General features: G+C 37.7%; 3 protein-coding genes across 13 annotated transcripts in view; 2 read left to right on the top strand and 1 right to left on the bottom strand.

Annotated features, from left to right (window-relative positions):
* Positions 1-433, top strand: part of LOC141394970 (meiotic nuclear division protein 1 homolog) — a 139,783-nt gene extending 139,350 nt beyond the window's left edge. For all 10 annotated transcript variants that reach the window (XM_073970213.1, XM_073970208.1, XM_073970206.1 and 7 more), the window contains one exon: positions 22-433. In XM_073970213.1, the coding sequence (XP_073826314.1) occupies positions 22-203 (182 nt within the window). In that variant the 3' untranslated portion in view covers positions 204-433. The remainder of the gene's footprint in view (positions 1-21) is intronic.
* Positions 1-16,820, top strand: part of LOC141394971 (juvenile hormone acid O-methyltransferase-like) — a 75,222-nt gene that overhangs the window by 12,271 nt on the left and 46,131 nt on the right. The window lies entirely within an intron of this gene.
* LOC141392466 (juvenile hormone acid O-methyltransferase-like) lies at positions 9,977-11,440 on the bottom strand. The gene is made up of 4 exons (XM_073965406.1): positions 10,811-11,440; positions 10,455-10,738; positions 10,244-10,392; positions 9,977-10,066 (listed from the first exon to the last, which is right to left on the bottom strand). The coding sequence occupies exons 1-4, from the start codon at positions 11,176-11,178 to the stop codon at positions 9,977-9,979; spliced, it is 891 nt and encodes a 296-aa protein (XP_073821507.1). The 5' UTR covers positions 11,179-11,440.

Here is a 16,820-nt window from a genome sequence, read left to right as displayed (position 1 = left end):
TATTTTTTCAATCCTTCTTAGCCAACATGAAAGCTGTCAATCCCTTTATAAATCGCATTCCAATGGCTTTGCATGAAGAGTACATAGATGACCTAATGCTAATGCTGTTAAAACACATGAATTTAAGAGCAGAGGATATGGATTTCAAGGCGAAATTTTCTGTACCCTATCGTCTTATTGTTGCTTTTGGTAGAAAATCATAACTAAGAAGATAACTCTTGGAAATGTAAATAAAAAAACAAGTAAGAACGGCGTTAAGTTCGGCCGGGCCGAACTTGTTCCCTCCACCACAAGTTGAATTGAAATAAAATGAAATAATTAGTTTCCTTTCGTGTATGAAGAAGACTTAATACTAAATTTCAGCAATTTCGGTAAAACAATGTGAGGCACCATTCTATGGGGGCTATTTCAAAACGTCGATCTATACCGACAAATTTCTGACGGAAAGTTTTTAGGCTCAAAGAAGACTAAATACCAAATTTCCTATATTTCGGTAAGAGAATGTGGCTAAAACTTAAAAAAATAGCGAAAATCAAGAAGTACGCTTCTATGGGGATATAGGAAGACGTGGACCTATACTGATAATACTCTTCTGGAATATTTTATAACTCTTGAAAGACGAAATAACGAATTTCAGCCACTTCGGTTGTATATTGACATCACAATCTTCAGTATTACGAAAATCGGGAGGTACCGTTCTATGGGTGCTATATCGAAACGTGGACCTATACCGACGAATTTTAGTCAGAAATGGGGCAATATGAAAGCGTGGACCTGTACAGACATATTTCTGGCGAACAGTTTTATATCACATTGAAGACTAAATACCAAATTTCATCCATTTTGGTGGAATATTGAAGACACAACCTTCAAAATACGAAAAATCGGGAGGTACCTTTCCATGGGGGCTATATGAAGGCGTGCACCTATACCGACAAATTTAAAGGGGAAGTTTGAGTACCCCTAACGAAGTCTAAATACCAAATTTCAACCATTTCGGTGGAATATTGAGGTCATAGCGTTCAAAATACCGAAAATCGGGAGGTACCGTTCTATGGGGGCTATATGAAGGCATGGACCGATACCGACAAAGTTCTGGGGGAACGTTTTATACCACCAACGAAGACTAAGTACCAAATTTCAGCCATTTCGGTGTGATAATGAAGTTAAAATCTTCAAAATAACGAATATCGGGAGATACCGTTCTATGGGGGATATATGAAGGCGTGGACCGATACCGAAAAAATCCTGGGGGAAAGTTTTATACCCCTAAAGAAGACTACGTACCAAATTTCAGCCATTTTGGTAGGATAATGAAGCTAAAACTTTAAAAATACCGAAAATCGGGAGGTACCGTTCTATGGAGGCTATATGAAGGTGTGGACCGATACCGTCAAAATTCTGGGGGAAAGTTTTATACCACTAAAGAAGACTACGTACCAAATTTCAGCCATTTTGGTAGGATAATGAAGTTAAAACCTTAAAAATACCTAAAATCGGGAGGTATCGTTCTATGGGCGCTATATCAAAACGTGGACCGATATATCCCATTTTCAATACCAACCATCCTGCAAGTAATAAAAACTTCTGTACCAAATTTTGACTCTCTACCTTTTAAATTGAGAGCTGTATCTTGATTTCAACAGACAGACAGGCGGACGGACGAAATTAATTTCATACAATTTGGGGTCGATTTAGCTTTGTCCGTCCTTCCGTTCGTCTGTCTGGCTGGTGCGCACGATAACTCTCGAACGGATCAGCTGATTCGAACCAAATTTTGCACTTCGTAATATTTTGCCCAAACTTAGTTTAAGTTGGGCCATATCGGCCCACTCCTTAGGGTACCTCCCCCACAAATGTTAAAAATTTTTCTATAAAATTTCGTAAACGATAACTCTCGAAGCAAGCAGTCGTTATATACCATCCAGATATTGATCGGCTTCGAATATGGACTATGTTGGTCCACTTCTCTCACAAAATTTGGGAAAAGTGTAGTTAAGGAGATACTCTCGGTTCGTATTGAAAAATTTTCAGCAGGTTGTTCCGGCGGCCCTCTATACGGCGTTACAATTTTTTTTTCGGGGGCAAATACATATTTCTTGAAATAATAACCATAAAAAAATCCTAAAACCCATGACGTCATCAAATAAAATGGTAAATCCCCAAAATAACTCTCGCAGGGAGCTTCTGACTGGTTCACACTTTCTTCTACTTTTGATCCCGTCATGTATCAGGTTGGAATATGGACTATACAGGCCCCGTTCTTCGGGTACCTCCTACACAGAATTCGGAAAAAGTGAAGTTTAGGAGCGCCTCTCGGATCGTTTTGAAAATGTTCATCAGGTTGTCCTTACGTGAATTTGTACTGACAAATTTCTGAGGAAATGTTTTATGGTCCTAAATTAGACTAAATACAAATTTTCAGCAATTTCGGTGCGATAATACCGAAAATCAGGAGGTATCGTTCTATTGAGGCTATATCAAAACAAGGACCTAAATTGACAAACATCTGGGGTAAAGTTTCGTAGCCCTACGAAAGGCTATATATAAAATTTCACCCGCTACTGAAGCTTGGCAAGTGTGCCAGCAAAAGAAAAAAATAAAACAAATAAAAAAGCGTTAGGTTCTTTTTATACCCTCCACGATAAAATATTCTGAACTAAAACGGAATAATTTTAATAATTATTTTCTTTCCTGTCCACAAATTTAGGCCGAGAAATATGCTGACCACTGATACCTAAATAAAGTAAAACAAGTAAAAAAGTATCAGTTGGCTTTGCCAACAGAGATATACCCTCAGAATATATGAATTGGAACTTTTATCTACGGACAGATCGAATGTATTTAGGGTCTTTTCAGAAATTTGTGGCACTTTTTGACATTTGAACTTGCCGACAAAAATGTGGATTAGGATTAAAGTTCAAACGTTTTGCGGAGGAGGGAATGAACCGACAGAGTGCATAACGGAAGTGGATTTTATTTTGATAGTCATATCTTTTCGATAGATATCGCGCCCACTAGTCATTTCAGTGGGTTATCTTACACCTGTTGGACCAGTATGCCAGGAAGCATGGACTTGTTCACGGAAAACATACATATATGGCTGTAAACAGGACCACAAAAACAGAATCGGTATAAATTAAATCTCCGAACAGACCCTAAACTGCACTTGGACTCAAATGTTGAACTTTTGTGGGGGAGTTATCCTAAAGAGAGGACTGATATGGGTCATTTTAGAAGCCAAACTAAGATTGGACAAAATATGACGAAGTCCATATTTTGGACCAAATCGGTTTATCAGTTCGAGAGTTATTGTGCTCTCTCCCCAGCTACAACATATGGTGCCATAGGGATTTTTTACAGCTTTCGGGCTGTTTTCCCAAGAAGTATGGACTTGCCACTGAAAAAAATTTTACCGTTGTAATTGAGACAACGATTGCAAGTTGCTTCAACAGGAATCAAAGTTAGTCAAGAGCAGGTCTTAAAGTGAACTTATTCGAAATTTTGTGTGGGAGGTACCCGAAGGAATGGGTAAATATAGTCCATATGCAAACCTGTTCTATATCTGGTAGAAGATATATTAGGATGCGTAAAGTATGGACCAAATCGGTCCTTCCCTTCAAGAGTTGTCGTGCGCACAATTTTTCCGAACATTTTTGAACTACCGGTACGGTAAGTTTGGACAAAATATTATCAAGGACAAATTTTGGATCGAATCGGCAGATCCGTTCGAGAGTTATCTTGCGCTCCAACCACTACACACGGTGTCATACGGATTTTTGTACCTTTCCGGCTGTTTTCTCAGGAAGTATGGACTTGCCCATGGTAAAACTTATACCGTCGCACAGTGGTGCCACTTCCTTGTAAATGCGGACAAAAATAGAAGGAGTTGACCTAGGATGATGAATTTTTATACATGTACTTATGAGTGCATTGGAAAGAAAAATACCAAATTTGGTCAATATCGGTTCAGATTTGGATATAGCCCCCATATATATTTTTACCACATTTTGTAATAAATGGGTCAATTTTAAGAGAATATCCTTCAAATTAAATATCTGATATTTTCGTAGGCCCCTAATCAGCTTTACCGATTTTGAAAAAAAGCTGTTCAGATTTGGATATAGCCCCCATATATATCTTTTAAAGATTTTGCAATAAATCGGTCAATTTTAATTGAATATCCTTCAAAATTAATATGTGATGTTTTCTTAGGTCGTAAATCGGTTTTATCGATTTTGACAAAAATCGGTTCAGATCTTGATATAGCCCCCATATATATCATTCTCCGATTTTGCTCAGTCAATTTTAATTTAATAGCCTTCAAATTTAATATGCGATATTTTCTAAGGTCCCTGTTAAATTTTATCGATTTACTCCCAGCGCTCTACATTTGCGCTAAAGCGAGCAAATCGATCTACAAAATTTTACAATTCGTGTGAGAAGAATAAAAATTTTTACAAAAACTGGGGGTTAAACAAAAATTTGTTCAGGTTTGGATGTAGTCCCTGCCAGGGTTTCGGAGTCGGAGTCGAGCAATTTTGCTGGCGTCGGAGTCTGAGTCGATAAAATAACTCGACTCCGACTCCGGGCAAAATTTTTTCCACGTTATAGAAATATAACATTAAATTTGGAACAAGAACATTTTTTCAAAAATCAATATTTATTTTAAAAGAAAGGTATAAGAAAACATATATGCAAACTGTATATTACACTAAGTTAAAGGACAAGTCACATGATATTTACTATCCTCTGAAGTGTGGTCTATTCATCCCTATTTAGTTGATCCCATTGATTCTTTAACCTTTTGCAAACAAAAGTAAAGTTCTATGACAATCAAATTAAGATTGGACGTTTAACCTCTTTTGTCAGAAAGACCACTAGTCTTCTCACAAAGGTCTATTGGTATTCTTATCTTTTTTATGAGAAGTCCTCCTTGTCTTCTATGAAGGACATTGTGGTCTCTATGGGGGTGGAAAAATTCCTTTTCAGAATGAAAGCCTCAATTGAGAACCCCAAAGGATCCCATAGCTGCAATTTTTGAGTTATGACATAATGAATTTTTGATTGACCCCCATAAATCATTGAGAAAATAGTTTTGAAGATATAGTTTCATCAATTTTAGATGACATTTTTTCAGTTAAATAGAATCAGGAACCTTTCTGTCGAATATGCTGCCCTTCTAGTACAGTTCCTTCCACGTCCTTTTTGTTCTTGAACTCAAAAAGTAAAACAAAATGAAATTTTCTACAAAAATGTTCCACCAAAAAGTATATGTAGGTTTCCCATATCCATGAAATCGATATTGTCACGTTTTCATTGTCCTTTACAGTTTTAATCGTTACTTTCTCAAAAAAACCGTATGTTTATGTACGAGGGCGGCTCGGAAACTTCTTAGCCTATCAATGAAAGAGAATAGTTAGTTTTTCAAAAATATTTTTATTTTTCAATATAATCTCCTGAAACTTCAATACACTTAGTCCAACGCTTTTCTAGCAATTCTATCCCTTGATTAAAATAGTTTTCCTCAAGGTCTTCAAAATAGTGGTTTACAACTGTAATTGCATCTTCATTTGAGGTAAAACGCTTGCCAGCAAGGAATTTTTTTAGATTTGGGAACAACTAAAAGTCACTGGGAGCTAAATCAGGAGAATGAGGTGGGTGGTCAAGCAACTCGTACTTTAATTCGTTGATTTTAGCCGTTATTAAAACACTCTTGTGCGCTGGTGCGTTGTCTTGATGAAAAATTATTTTTTTGTGTTGTAAGCCAGGACGTTTTTCTCGAATTTGTATATTTAATTGATCCAAAAGGTTGCAATAGTACTCTGAATATATTGTTTTACCCTTTTTCAGATAGTCAATCAATAAAATACCTTTGAAGTCCCAAAAAACCGTTGCCATAACCTTACCAGCCGATTGAATTGTTTTTGCCTTCTTTGGGGCACTTCCTCCAGCTTCAGTCCATTGTTTGGATTGTTCTTTTGTGTCTGGAGTATAGTGGTGGATCCATGTCTCATCAACAGTTGTGAAACGGCGCTTAAAATCCATTTTATTTCGCTTAAAACGATCCAAGCAAGCTTGAGAAATGTTCATTCGTATGCGTTTTTGATCGACTGTTAACAAATGCGGCACCCATCTTGCAGAAAGCCTTTTCATCTGTAGTTCTTCATGCAAAATTAAATGGACTCGATCATTTGAGATGCCCATGATATTAGCAATTTCACGCACTTTTATTCGTCGATCATTTAATACCATAGCTCTGTTTCTTTACGTGCAAGAATCTTCAAGTTTTGCCACTTTTTACTCGAAAAGCGTTCCTTTACTTCTGACACCATACAATTCATATGAGAGCAGTTCACAACTTTTGCGACTTTTGCCGGTTTTACCATTTTCAAAAGTAAAGGAACAGAACACATATGCACTTTGGCTACAATTTCTGTTGTTGTTGTTGTTTTTGGACGTCCACTACGTGATTCATCTTCAATGCTTGTACGACCACGTTTAAATTCAGCAATCCAATTTTTTACTGTTGCATATGAAGGAGCACTTTCACCTAACGCTGAATTTTAGTTTAAGGGGTGATCACTACTTATAGTTAGTTTTCGACCTAGAATTGGCACAGCAAAAGGCTTTAATAAAAACAGGGTTTCGTAGACGAGCTCAAAACTTCGTAATATTATTCTCTTTCAGATGAAGAAAAAAATCTGCCGATCTGGTATAGGAATTCACTCTCGGAGTCGACCCGGAGTCGGAGCCGGAGTCGGAGTCGTGAAAAAAAATCGTCTGGAGTCGGAGTCGAGCCAAAAATACCTCGACTCCGAAACCCTGGTCCCTGCATATAACGGTACTTTTGTTTTTAATATTTCCTCTTTAACAACCTGCCTGGAGTTGCCACATAGTTGTTTTGAATTTGAAATAAATTTAATTGTAACAATAGTCATGTTTAAAGTAACGGTTTTCTATACCACTCCTATCAAAATAGCGACATTAACTATTGGCAAAATTATTTCAGATTCAAGTTTTTTAAGTGTTTACAAAAATACGTGCTAACAAAAATAACAGGAGTCAGTCAAATAAAGTGAATTTGTAAACTGAGGCAAAATCAGGAAATTTGAATTTTTTCTATACACTGTTTATGAAGATGTAGTTGTGTCTCAAAGAATCGGATTTCGTCGGATGTAGTTTTTGCGTAATTTTATTCAAAAGGGATGTCTGTTTCACGTACCAAATGGCCGAAGCTACAATTTGCTGCAATTTTTAGATACACTCCATGAAAGAAGCGAAATTCGTGAGTAATGTATAACATGCTATTGCTTCAATCAACATAACGGTACTTTATTTATAAACATTTTATGTAAACTTTTGTGTACATAAAAATGAAGCCTATTGGCCACTCTTCAAAAGTTTTAATATTTTTAATAAATTGTTTAAATACAGTTCCGTGAACATGTGATCCTTTTTTATATAAATTGCAATATAAATTATCGACGAACAATTTTCTATGTTTGAGGAGCTATAACTTTATAGTAACACTATATACCGACAAAATTCTTTCACGATTGTGCTATTTGAAGTGTTCTCAATAAAATAAAACCATAAAATTATAAAATGTCGACAACACATTTTTCGATTTTTGTCCATTGAGGCACCATTGTGCGTCGTATGGGGGGCCGTTGATACAAGTTGTTACAAGAAAAATCAAAACGATTCGAGAGCAGGTCCTAAACTAAACTTTTCCGAAATTTTGTGTGGGAGGTACCCGAAGGGGTGGACCGATTGAATCCATATTGGAACCTCATCTAAGCTTTGTATAAATTTAACGATGTGCATAGTATGGACAAAATCGGTTACTCCTTTCAAGAGTTATCGTGCGCACAAATTTTCCGAACATTTTCGAACTTTTGTGGGGTAGGTAACGGAAGGAGTGGATCGATATAACCCATCTTCGAACTTAAACTAAGTTTGGACAATATATTGCGAAAACCAAATTTTGGACCAAATCGGTTCATCCGTTCAAGAGTTATCGTGCGCACAAGCCAGACAGACAGACGGACGGACATTGCTAAATCGACTCCAAATTGTCTGAAACATACTTGGGCTATAAAACCATTATTTCGATGAGACACATTTTGCCCATATGAAAGTGTATATAGCGTCGTTAGCATAAATGCTGAGGGTATAAAAATGCATATAAAAATATTTTGAATCGGTCGAAACCTTTATGTGGGACTAAACTAAAACATGGATCAATGTTGACAGTTTTTGGTCGAGATATTTTGTGACCGCTGTAAAATTACAGGTAGTTGGTTAAAAATTTTAACAAAAATCCTCAAAATACCGAAAATCGGGAGGTGTCGTTATATGGGGGCTATACCAAAACGTGGACCTATGTGGACAATTTGTGGCGGGGATGTGATGTGACCACTAAGAACTTTAACTGCCATATTAGCTCGGTAAAAAATTATGCTAAAATCCTTTTTTGGTAGAGCTGTTTTGTGATTACCGGGAACCTCAACTGTCAAATTACAGGTAGTTCGGTTAAAAATTGTAGCTATAATCTTAAAAATACCGAAAATCGGGAGGTACCGTTATGTGGAGACTATACCTATACGTGGACCTATGTTGACAATTTTTGGCGGAGATGTTTTGTGACCACTGGGAACCTCAACTGTCAAATTACAGGTTACTCGATTAAAAATTTTAGCTAAATTCCTCAAAATATCGAAAATCGGACGTTACCAATACATGGACCTATGTTCGCAGTTTTTGTTAGAGATATTTTGTGACAACTGGGAACTTCAACTGTCAAATTACAGGCAACTTAGAACCACAAACGTAAAATTGAAGATAGCTCGGTTAAAAAAATTTAGCTAAATTCGTCAAAATACCAAAAATCGGCAGGCACCGATATAGGGGCTATACCAAAACATGGAGCTATGTTCACAGTTTTTGGTGGAGATGTTTTGTGATCACTAGGAACTTCAACTGTTAAATTACAGGTAGTTCGGTTAAAAATTTTAGCTATAATACCGTTATGTGAGGGCTATACCAAAACATGGGCCTATGTTGATAGTGTTTGGTAGATATGTTTTGTTACCACTGGGAACGTCAACTGTCAAATTACTGGTAGTTCGGATAAAAATTGTAGCTATAATCCTCAAAATACCGAAAATCGGGCGTTACCAGGAGGTACCGTTATATGGGGGGCTGTACCAAAACATGGATCTATGTCCACTGTTTTTTTTATTGGAGATGTTTTGTGACAACTTAGAACCTCAATCGTTTAATTACAGATAGCTCGGTCAAAAATGTAGCTAAAATACTCAAAACACCGAAAATTGGGAGGTACCGTTATATGGGGACGATACCTAAACGTGGACCTATGTTCAAAATTTTTGGTGGAGATGTTTTGTGACCACTGGGAACCTCAACTGTCAAATTAAAAGTAATTTGTTAAAAAATTTTAGCTATAATCCTCAAAATACCGAAAATCGGAAGGTACCGTTATATGGGAGATATACCAAAAGATGGACCTATGTTGACAGTTTTTGGTGGAGATGTTTTGTGACCACTGGCATTAAATTACAGGAAATTCGGTTAAAAAATGTAGCTAAAATCCTTAAAATAACGATCGGGAGGTACTGTTATATGGGGGCTATACCAAAACGTGGTCCGATAAAGCCCATCTTCGAACTGGACCTTCCTATGAAAAAAATACAGTACTCTGGGTGCAAAAATACAGCACTATAGCTCAATTATTGTGGACGCTAGAGTGATAACGACACACGGATGGGCAGACGGACACGGCTATATGGACTCAGAATTTTATCCCGATCAAGAATATATACTTTATAGGGTCGCAAATGTATATTTCATTGCATTAGAAACGGAAAAACAAACTTTATATACTACGAGGAGTGGAACGGCATGGTTTATCTTAGAAGTTGATCTAACATTATTAGGTGTAAAGTTCGGATTAAAACAAACGGTTGACACGTGTAAGTGTTATCTTGCGCAGCAACCTGCTCGACAGACAGATGGACGGTGTGACAAAAATCTTGTTCGCCTAAAAAAGGTAAAATTTTCAAATAGATATTCCTTTTTACAGTGTTTTATTTAATTATTTTTTGTTTGAATAATTTATCTTATATTTCTTTGTTCTGGGACAAATTCCCATCATCTTCCATTGTAAACGTTGATATAACGGTACTGCAGATTTAACTCCATACGCCACTATAAGTACATAGGGTACTGTGAATTGTGCCTTTAAGTCCACTTGATGTGCTGTTAAACCAACTTGTTTTATGATCTCAAGCATTATATCGTCCATAAATTCTTCATGCAATGCCACTGGGACACGATCCAAAAATGGATTTACAGCTTTCATGTCGGCTAAAACGAACGAATGAACTGAAATGCATTTAATAGGAATTTTATCAACGATCTCTACATACTTCTAAAAACTTCAAAACTCTCATAAACGAAATGTTTGTGCAGCAACTTAACTTCAAATTGACTAAAACCAGCCTCGCGCATGAAAGTGGCAAATTTTTGATCCGGCTCCTTTACATTCTGTAGCGGGGAGATAAAACGTTCTTTATCATACATATATTGCGACCATTTATCCCTATCACTCATTAATTTATAGACCTCGTACATTGGATGTGATGATAAGAATACTAAAAGGCAATCACCACCTTCGGGACGCAAGAGGTTGTAGATGTTCTTAACGGCTTGTCTGGAGAATTAAAATCAAATTCTATGTATATTACTTATAGTTTTTTTTACTGTAATTCCATCTTATACCCACCTTTGATTCACCCACATTAAGGTATAAAATGAGGTAACATGGTCAAATTTATGTTTCAATTCTCGTGGTAGCTTCTTCGAAGCAATGTCCAAAACTTTAAATTCCACCTTTGGTAAGTGACCATAACAATGCTGGGCATAACTTATCATTTTGGGATTTATATCGGAAGCCACAAATCGTTGGATATTCTTTGGCATCCGAGGATATACAATATCGATTAGAACATTTCCACAACCCGAACCGATATCAATCAACGTATCGTTACCATCGAAACGCCATTGCATTTTTGGAAAATATTCAAGAAAAAATTCTTCCGAATCGTGACGTTGAGCATCATGGGCTTTATGATACAAATCTGGATGATTCATTTGTTAACTATTTTCTTTTCAATTCTTTCGGTATTCGACTAATAACAAGATGTAAACGTTTTTGCTGCAAAGCTTCTGCGGGCAAAAAGAACGCTCGAAAACACCGTGAAGCAAATATATATATTTTTTACCATATTTTGAAGTGTAAACAATAATTTAAATATTTTTTTCTATTGTTAAAATATAAATAAGACTTTTGTACATATGTATTTGATTATTAACATTGGCAATAGAAGTGCAGTGACCGTCTTCAAAACCATACGCAGAGAGCAAATTTCGAAAAAATCTAAACTTTTTCAGATCAAATATTTTTTAACACCCATACTTTTTTAGATCTTCAATCTTAAAAACTCCACGAAATCTTTCGAATCCTTGTAAAAATAATCCGAGGCTCTCTCAGAGCTTTGATCAAACATATTTTGCTAAAAGCTCAGAGAGTAAAAAAATATATTCTTTAAAATCCACGCCTACCTCAGAGAGTACTTACTTACTTAGCTGGCCCATTACAGAACATTTGTTCTATAGGCCGAACTAAGAAGAGATCTCCATTCCTCTCTATTTGTTGCTTCGCACTCTGGAATACCGCGCCTTTTCATCTCATCATCCACTTGTTTGCGCCATCTATTCCTTGGCCTGCCAATTCTGCGTGCACCGCCATGTGGCATGTATTCATACGCCTTTTTAGCGGGTTCATCATCGCTCATTCTTATTATATGGCCTAGCCAACGCAATCGCTGCATCTCGATACGTTTAACTATATTAATGTCATTGTATAGCAGATACAGCTCGTGGTTCATACGACGTAGATATTCACCGTCAACGCAGATTGGTCCGTAGATCTTTCGAAGAATTTTTCTCTCAAACACGCCAAGCACTGCCTTATCTGCTTGCGCAAGTACCCAGGCTTCGGAACCATACATCAGCACGGGTAGTATCAGTGTTTTGTAAAGCGTTATTTTTGTTTGACGAGTTGTCGCTTTGTTTTTGAAGTGCTTACTTAAGCCAAAGTAGTATCTGTTGGCCAATACAATTCTTCTTTTTATTTCACAACTGATGTCGTTTGTTGTGTTTACGGCGGTACCGAGGTAGACGAAGTCTTTTACTACCTCAAAATTATGGGATCCAACTTCAACAGTTGGTCCGATCTCAACGGACGCATTGCGCGTCGACACCATCAACTTGGTCTTCTCGCCGTTTACCGCCAGACCCACTTTAGCAGATTCTCCTTCGACCTTCATAAAGGTATCGGTTACTTCTTTTACTGATCGTCCCATGATGTCTATATAACCAGCATTAGCAAGTAACATGTGGCTATTGGTGTAGATTGTGCCACTTGTTTTGACATTTGCCTCTCGTATAACCTTTTCTAGCAGGATGTTGAAAAGATCACACGAAAGGCTGTCTCCTTGCCTGAAACCTCTTTTGGTACAAAACTCTTCGGAGAGGTTCTTTCATATTTTAACTGAAGATCTTGTGTCAGTTAGAGTCATTTTACAAATCCGGATGAGCTTTGCGGGAATACCAAATTCTTGGAATACCTTTGAACGGCTGTCGAAGGCTGCTTTAAAATCGACAAAAAGGTGGTAGGTGTCGATCTGCATCTCTTGGGTCTTCTCCAGGATTTGCCGCAGGGTAAATATCTGGTCAATGGTGGACTTGCCAGGTCTAAAGCCGTATTGGTATGGTCCAATTATCTCGTTGACCATAGGCTTTAGTTGTTCGCACAATATCCCTGACACGATCTTGTAGGCAATAGGGAGTAGACTTATGCCCCTATAGTTAGAGCATACAGTCTTATCTCCCTTCTTGTGGACGGGGCATAGGATACTCAGGTTCCAATCTTCGGGTACTCGTTCTTCCTGCCAGATGGTGCTAACTAGCTGATGAATACACCTTATCAGCGTGTCGCCTCCGGTTTTGAACAGCTCGGCTGGTAAGCCATCGGCTCCTGCTGCCTTATTATTCTTCAGCCGATTTATTGCTGTCTTTACCTCATCTTGGCTGGGCGGTATATATTCAATACCATCTTCTGGGATTGGGACTGTGGTATCTTCGTCGTCTTCGCTGCTATTGGATACCAACAGATTTGAAAAATGTTCTTTCCATATCCTGAGTACACTATCTGTATCAGTTACCAAATTACCTTGCTGGTCTCTACAGGAGGATGTGCCTGTACCAAAGCCATCAGTTTGATGCTTGACTCTTTGGTAGAATTTTCGGACTTCATTCTGGCTCCTGTACATCTCGATTTTTTCACACTCCCGCTTTTCCATCTCTCTCTTTTTCCTGCGGAAAAGACGTTTCTCCTCTCTCCTTTTCTCCCTGTATCTCTCTCGTGCGCTACGCGTTGCTACGGATTGTAAAGTAGCCTTATATGCCGCATTTTTCTCTTCGGTGGCAGCACGACACTCCTGATCATACCATGGATTCCTTGGTGGAGGCCTCTGGTATCCAAGTACGGATTTTGCGGCTGTTTGCATGGAGTGGGCAATGCTTTGCCATTGCGCTGATATGTTATCGGGATGAGGAGGGCTTTGATTAAGCAATTGGGCTAGTTGAGTGGAATATGCTGTGGCTATCTGTTGTGATTGCAGCTTACCGATGTCTAACTTTCGTGTTGTGTCTGTTCGTACTTTGTTTGCTACGTTTAAGCGGGTGCGTACCTTTGCTGCAACAAGGTAGTGGTCCGAATCAATGTTTGCGCCTCGGAACGATCGTACATCCAACACGCTCGATGAATGTCTTCCATCTATCACAACATGATCAATTTGGTTTCTTGTTTTCTGATCTGGAGACAGCCAGGTGCCCTTATGAATATCGATATGATTAAATCTGGTACTGGTAACTACCATGTTTTTTGCAGCTGCAAAGTCTATCAGTCTCATACCATTGTCAGATGTTTCACTGTGGAGACTGAATTTCCCGACTGTTGGGCCAAAGATATTCTCCTTTCCAATTTTGGCATTAAAATCGCCTAGAATGATTTTAATGTCATGGGCAGGGCAACGGTCATATGTTTCTTCTAAGCGCTCGTAAAATATATCTTTGGTCTGTTCGTCCTTTTCTTCAGTGGGAACATGAGCGCAAATAAAACTGATGTTGAAGAATTTAGCTTTTATTCGAATTGCAGCAAGTCTTTCATTCACTGGAGTGAAGCTGGATACAAGATGTTTTAGTCTCCGACTAACTACGAATCCACAACCAAACTCATGCTTTACGTCATGGCAGCTATAATACAGTGCGTCACCTTTAGGTGTTGTTGTGACGCCTTTTCCAATCCATCGTATTTCCTGTATGGCAGTAATATCGGTCTTGTACTTTTCAAGTACGTCTGCCAATGCGAAGACTGCACCTTCTCTATAAAGAGTGCGAACATTCCAGGTGCAGATTCGCAGATCATGGTCCTTAAAACGTTTGCGGGGTTCGTCAACTTTAGAGGGGTTTGTTTTTCTTTTCTTTCGTTTTTTCATAGTAGGATGTTTTTTCTAGGGGAGGGTTACTAACCCGACGCCCAAACCCAAGTTTTTAACGTTCTTATGGGTGAACGCGCGGCACATGTTAGCTCACTACCTTTAACGGGTGTTAAAGGCAGTTCCCCAGGTGACACCACGGGGAGGTGAGTGTCCACTTGGGATGAAAGAGGGACCAAGATAAATCCTGGGCTTTGCCATGTTAAAACCGGTCAGGACCGTTCCTTGGTATCTTTCATCCCCTACGTCACCCTCAGAGAGTAAAAAAATATATTCTTTAAAATCCACGCCTACCTCAGAGAGTAAAAAAATATATTCTTTAAAATCCACGCCTACCTCAGAGAGTAAAAAATATATTCTTTAAAATCCACGCCTACCTCAGAGAGTAAAAAATATATTCTTTAAAATCCACGCCTACCTCAGAGAGTAAAAAAATATATTCTTTAAAATCCACGCCTACCTCAGAGAGTAAAAAAATATATTCTTTAAAATCCACGCCTACCTCAGAGAGTAAAAAAATATATTCTTTAAAATCCACGCCGACCTTACGTGCTTATTTGGGACATTAAGACTGGACAACGCCCTCTTTTTTAAATATGTTATATCACTACTGAATCGATTTTCCTGAAACTTTCAGCGAATGTACAGGGTTGATTACCGATAAAAATAGGCTACGTATTTTTTGACTTTCGGATCGGGCGGGTACTTCCCCTATGCCCTATTTTTGTAAAAATGCAATATTTGCAACAAATACGAATATATCGGTTTCGGAATTTATTTACGAGTCAATGGCGATTGTGTCTCCAGCCTTACGTACTTATTTTGGGACTTAAGATCCGACCACGCTCACTTTCTAATTAGGTTATATCTACAAAACTACTGAAGGGATTTTCAAGGAAATCGCGATTTGTCTAAACTTTTAAATCTTTAAAAATAAAAATCAAATGTCGTTCGTTGGTCATGGCATCAGTTGAGAACGGCTGGACCGATTTCGATATTTTTTTATGCAAAGAAAATGTATGCCCACTTTTTTCAATTTTTAATTTTTATCATTTCTACAAAAACTACTGAACCCATTTTCCTGAAATTGCCAGGGAATGTACAAGGATGACCCCCGCTTAAATTAGGCTACAAATTCAGTTGAATTTCGGAAGGGGCGGGGTACTTCCCCTATACCCTAGTTTTTTAAAAATGTTATATTTACAATAATTACGAATGTATCTATTTCGGAAGACCTTACCCATTTTGTTAGGATCCAATGACTTGACCACACCCACTTTTTAAAATATGTTACATCTACAAAACTACTGAACCGATTTTCCTGAAAATGTCAGGGAATGTACGGGCATATTTTCTTGAATTTTGAAGGGGGCATATTTGAAAAAAACGCCTTACATTTATGAATAAAAATGAAATGCTGTCATAACCCAACTTAGGTTTTTTGGAAAGAAAAGTTAATCACGCCCACCGAAAACAGGTTACATATTTTATTGAATTCCAGAGGGAGTGGGGTACCTCCCCTATGTGATATTTTTAAAAAACGTTATATTTGCAAAAATTAAATTATAAATTATAACAAGTAAAAAAGCATTAAGTTCGGCCGGGCCGAACTTTTCATACCCTCCACCATAAAATATTCATTCCTGTCCCAACTTTAAGTCAGTACGTTAAAATGTCAGATAATGTAGATAAAATACTTCATTCGGGAGGCCCTTTTTTATGGTGCCTATATCTAACTGTTGACAATTTTTGGTGGGCTAGAAATTGGGAGGTACTGTTATATAGGGGTTATAATAAAACATGGGCCTATGTTGACAGTTTTTGATGGGAGCCTTTAATGTCAAATAACTCCTAATTCGGTTAAAAAATTTAGCTAGAATCCTCAAAATATCGAAAATCGGTACATAACATGGGAACTTCAAATGTCATTAACAGCTACTTCGGAGGTATCTGGGCTATACGAAAATATGAACTTAAATGAACAATTTTTGTTGCAGAATTTTTGTTGACTTTTAAGTTTCAAATTACAGAAAGTTCGTCCAAAAAATAAAGCTAAGGTACGGAAAATCGGGAGGTTTGTTTTGGGGCTATACAAAAATATGGACCCACGTTCGGTTAAACATTTTAAGTAAAATCCTCAAAGTACCGAAAATCGGGAAGTATCGTTATATT

The sequence above is a fragment of the Musca autumnalis genome, unplaced genomic scaffold (assembly GCF_047663935.1).
Source record: "Musca autumnalis isolate F117 unplaced genomic scaffold, ASM4766393v1 scaffold_2, whole genome shotgun sequence".
NCBI classification, from domain to species: Eukaryota; Metazoa; Arthropoda; class Insecta; order Diptera; family Muscidae; genus Musca; species Musca autumnalis.
This window is presented reverse-complemented; position numbering and strand designations above follow the sequence as displayed.

Excerpts from the sequence above, each read along its gene's own strand:
- LOC141392466 (XM_073965406.1), bottom strand. The coding sequence starts at position 11,178 with ATGAATCATCCAGATTTGTATCATAAAGCCCATGATGCTCAACGTCAC. Across the intron at positions 10,739-10,810 it reads TTAATGTGGGTGAATCAAAG|ACAAGCCGTTAAGAACATCT; the intron begins GTGGGTATAAGA and ends TTAATTCTCCAG. Across the intron at positions 10,067-10,243 it reads CACAATTCACAGTACCCTAT|GCGAACAAGATTTTTGTCAC; the intron begins GTACTTATAGTG and ends TACCTTTTTTAG.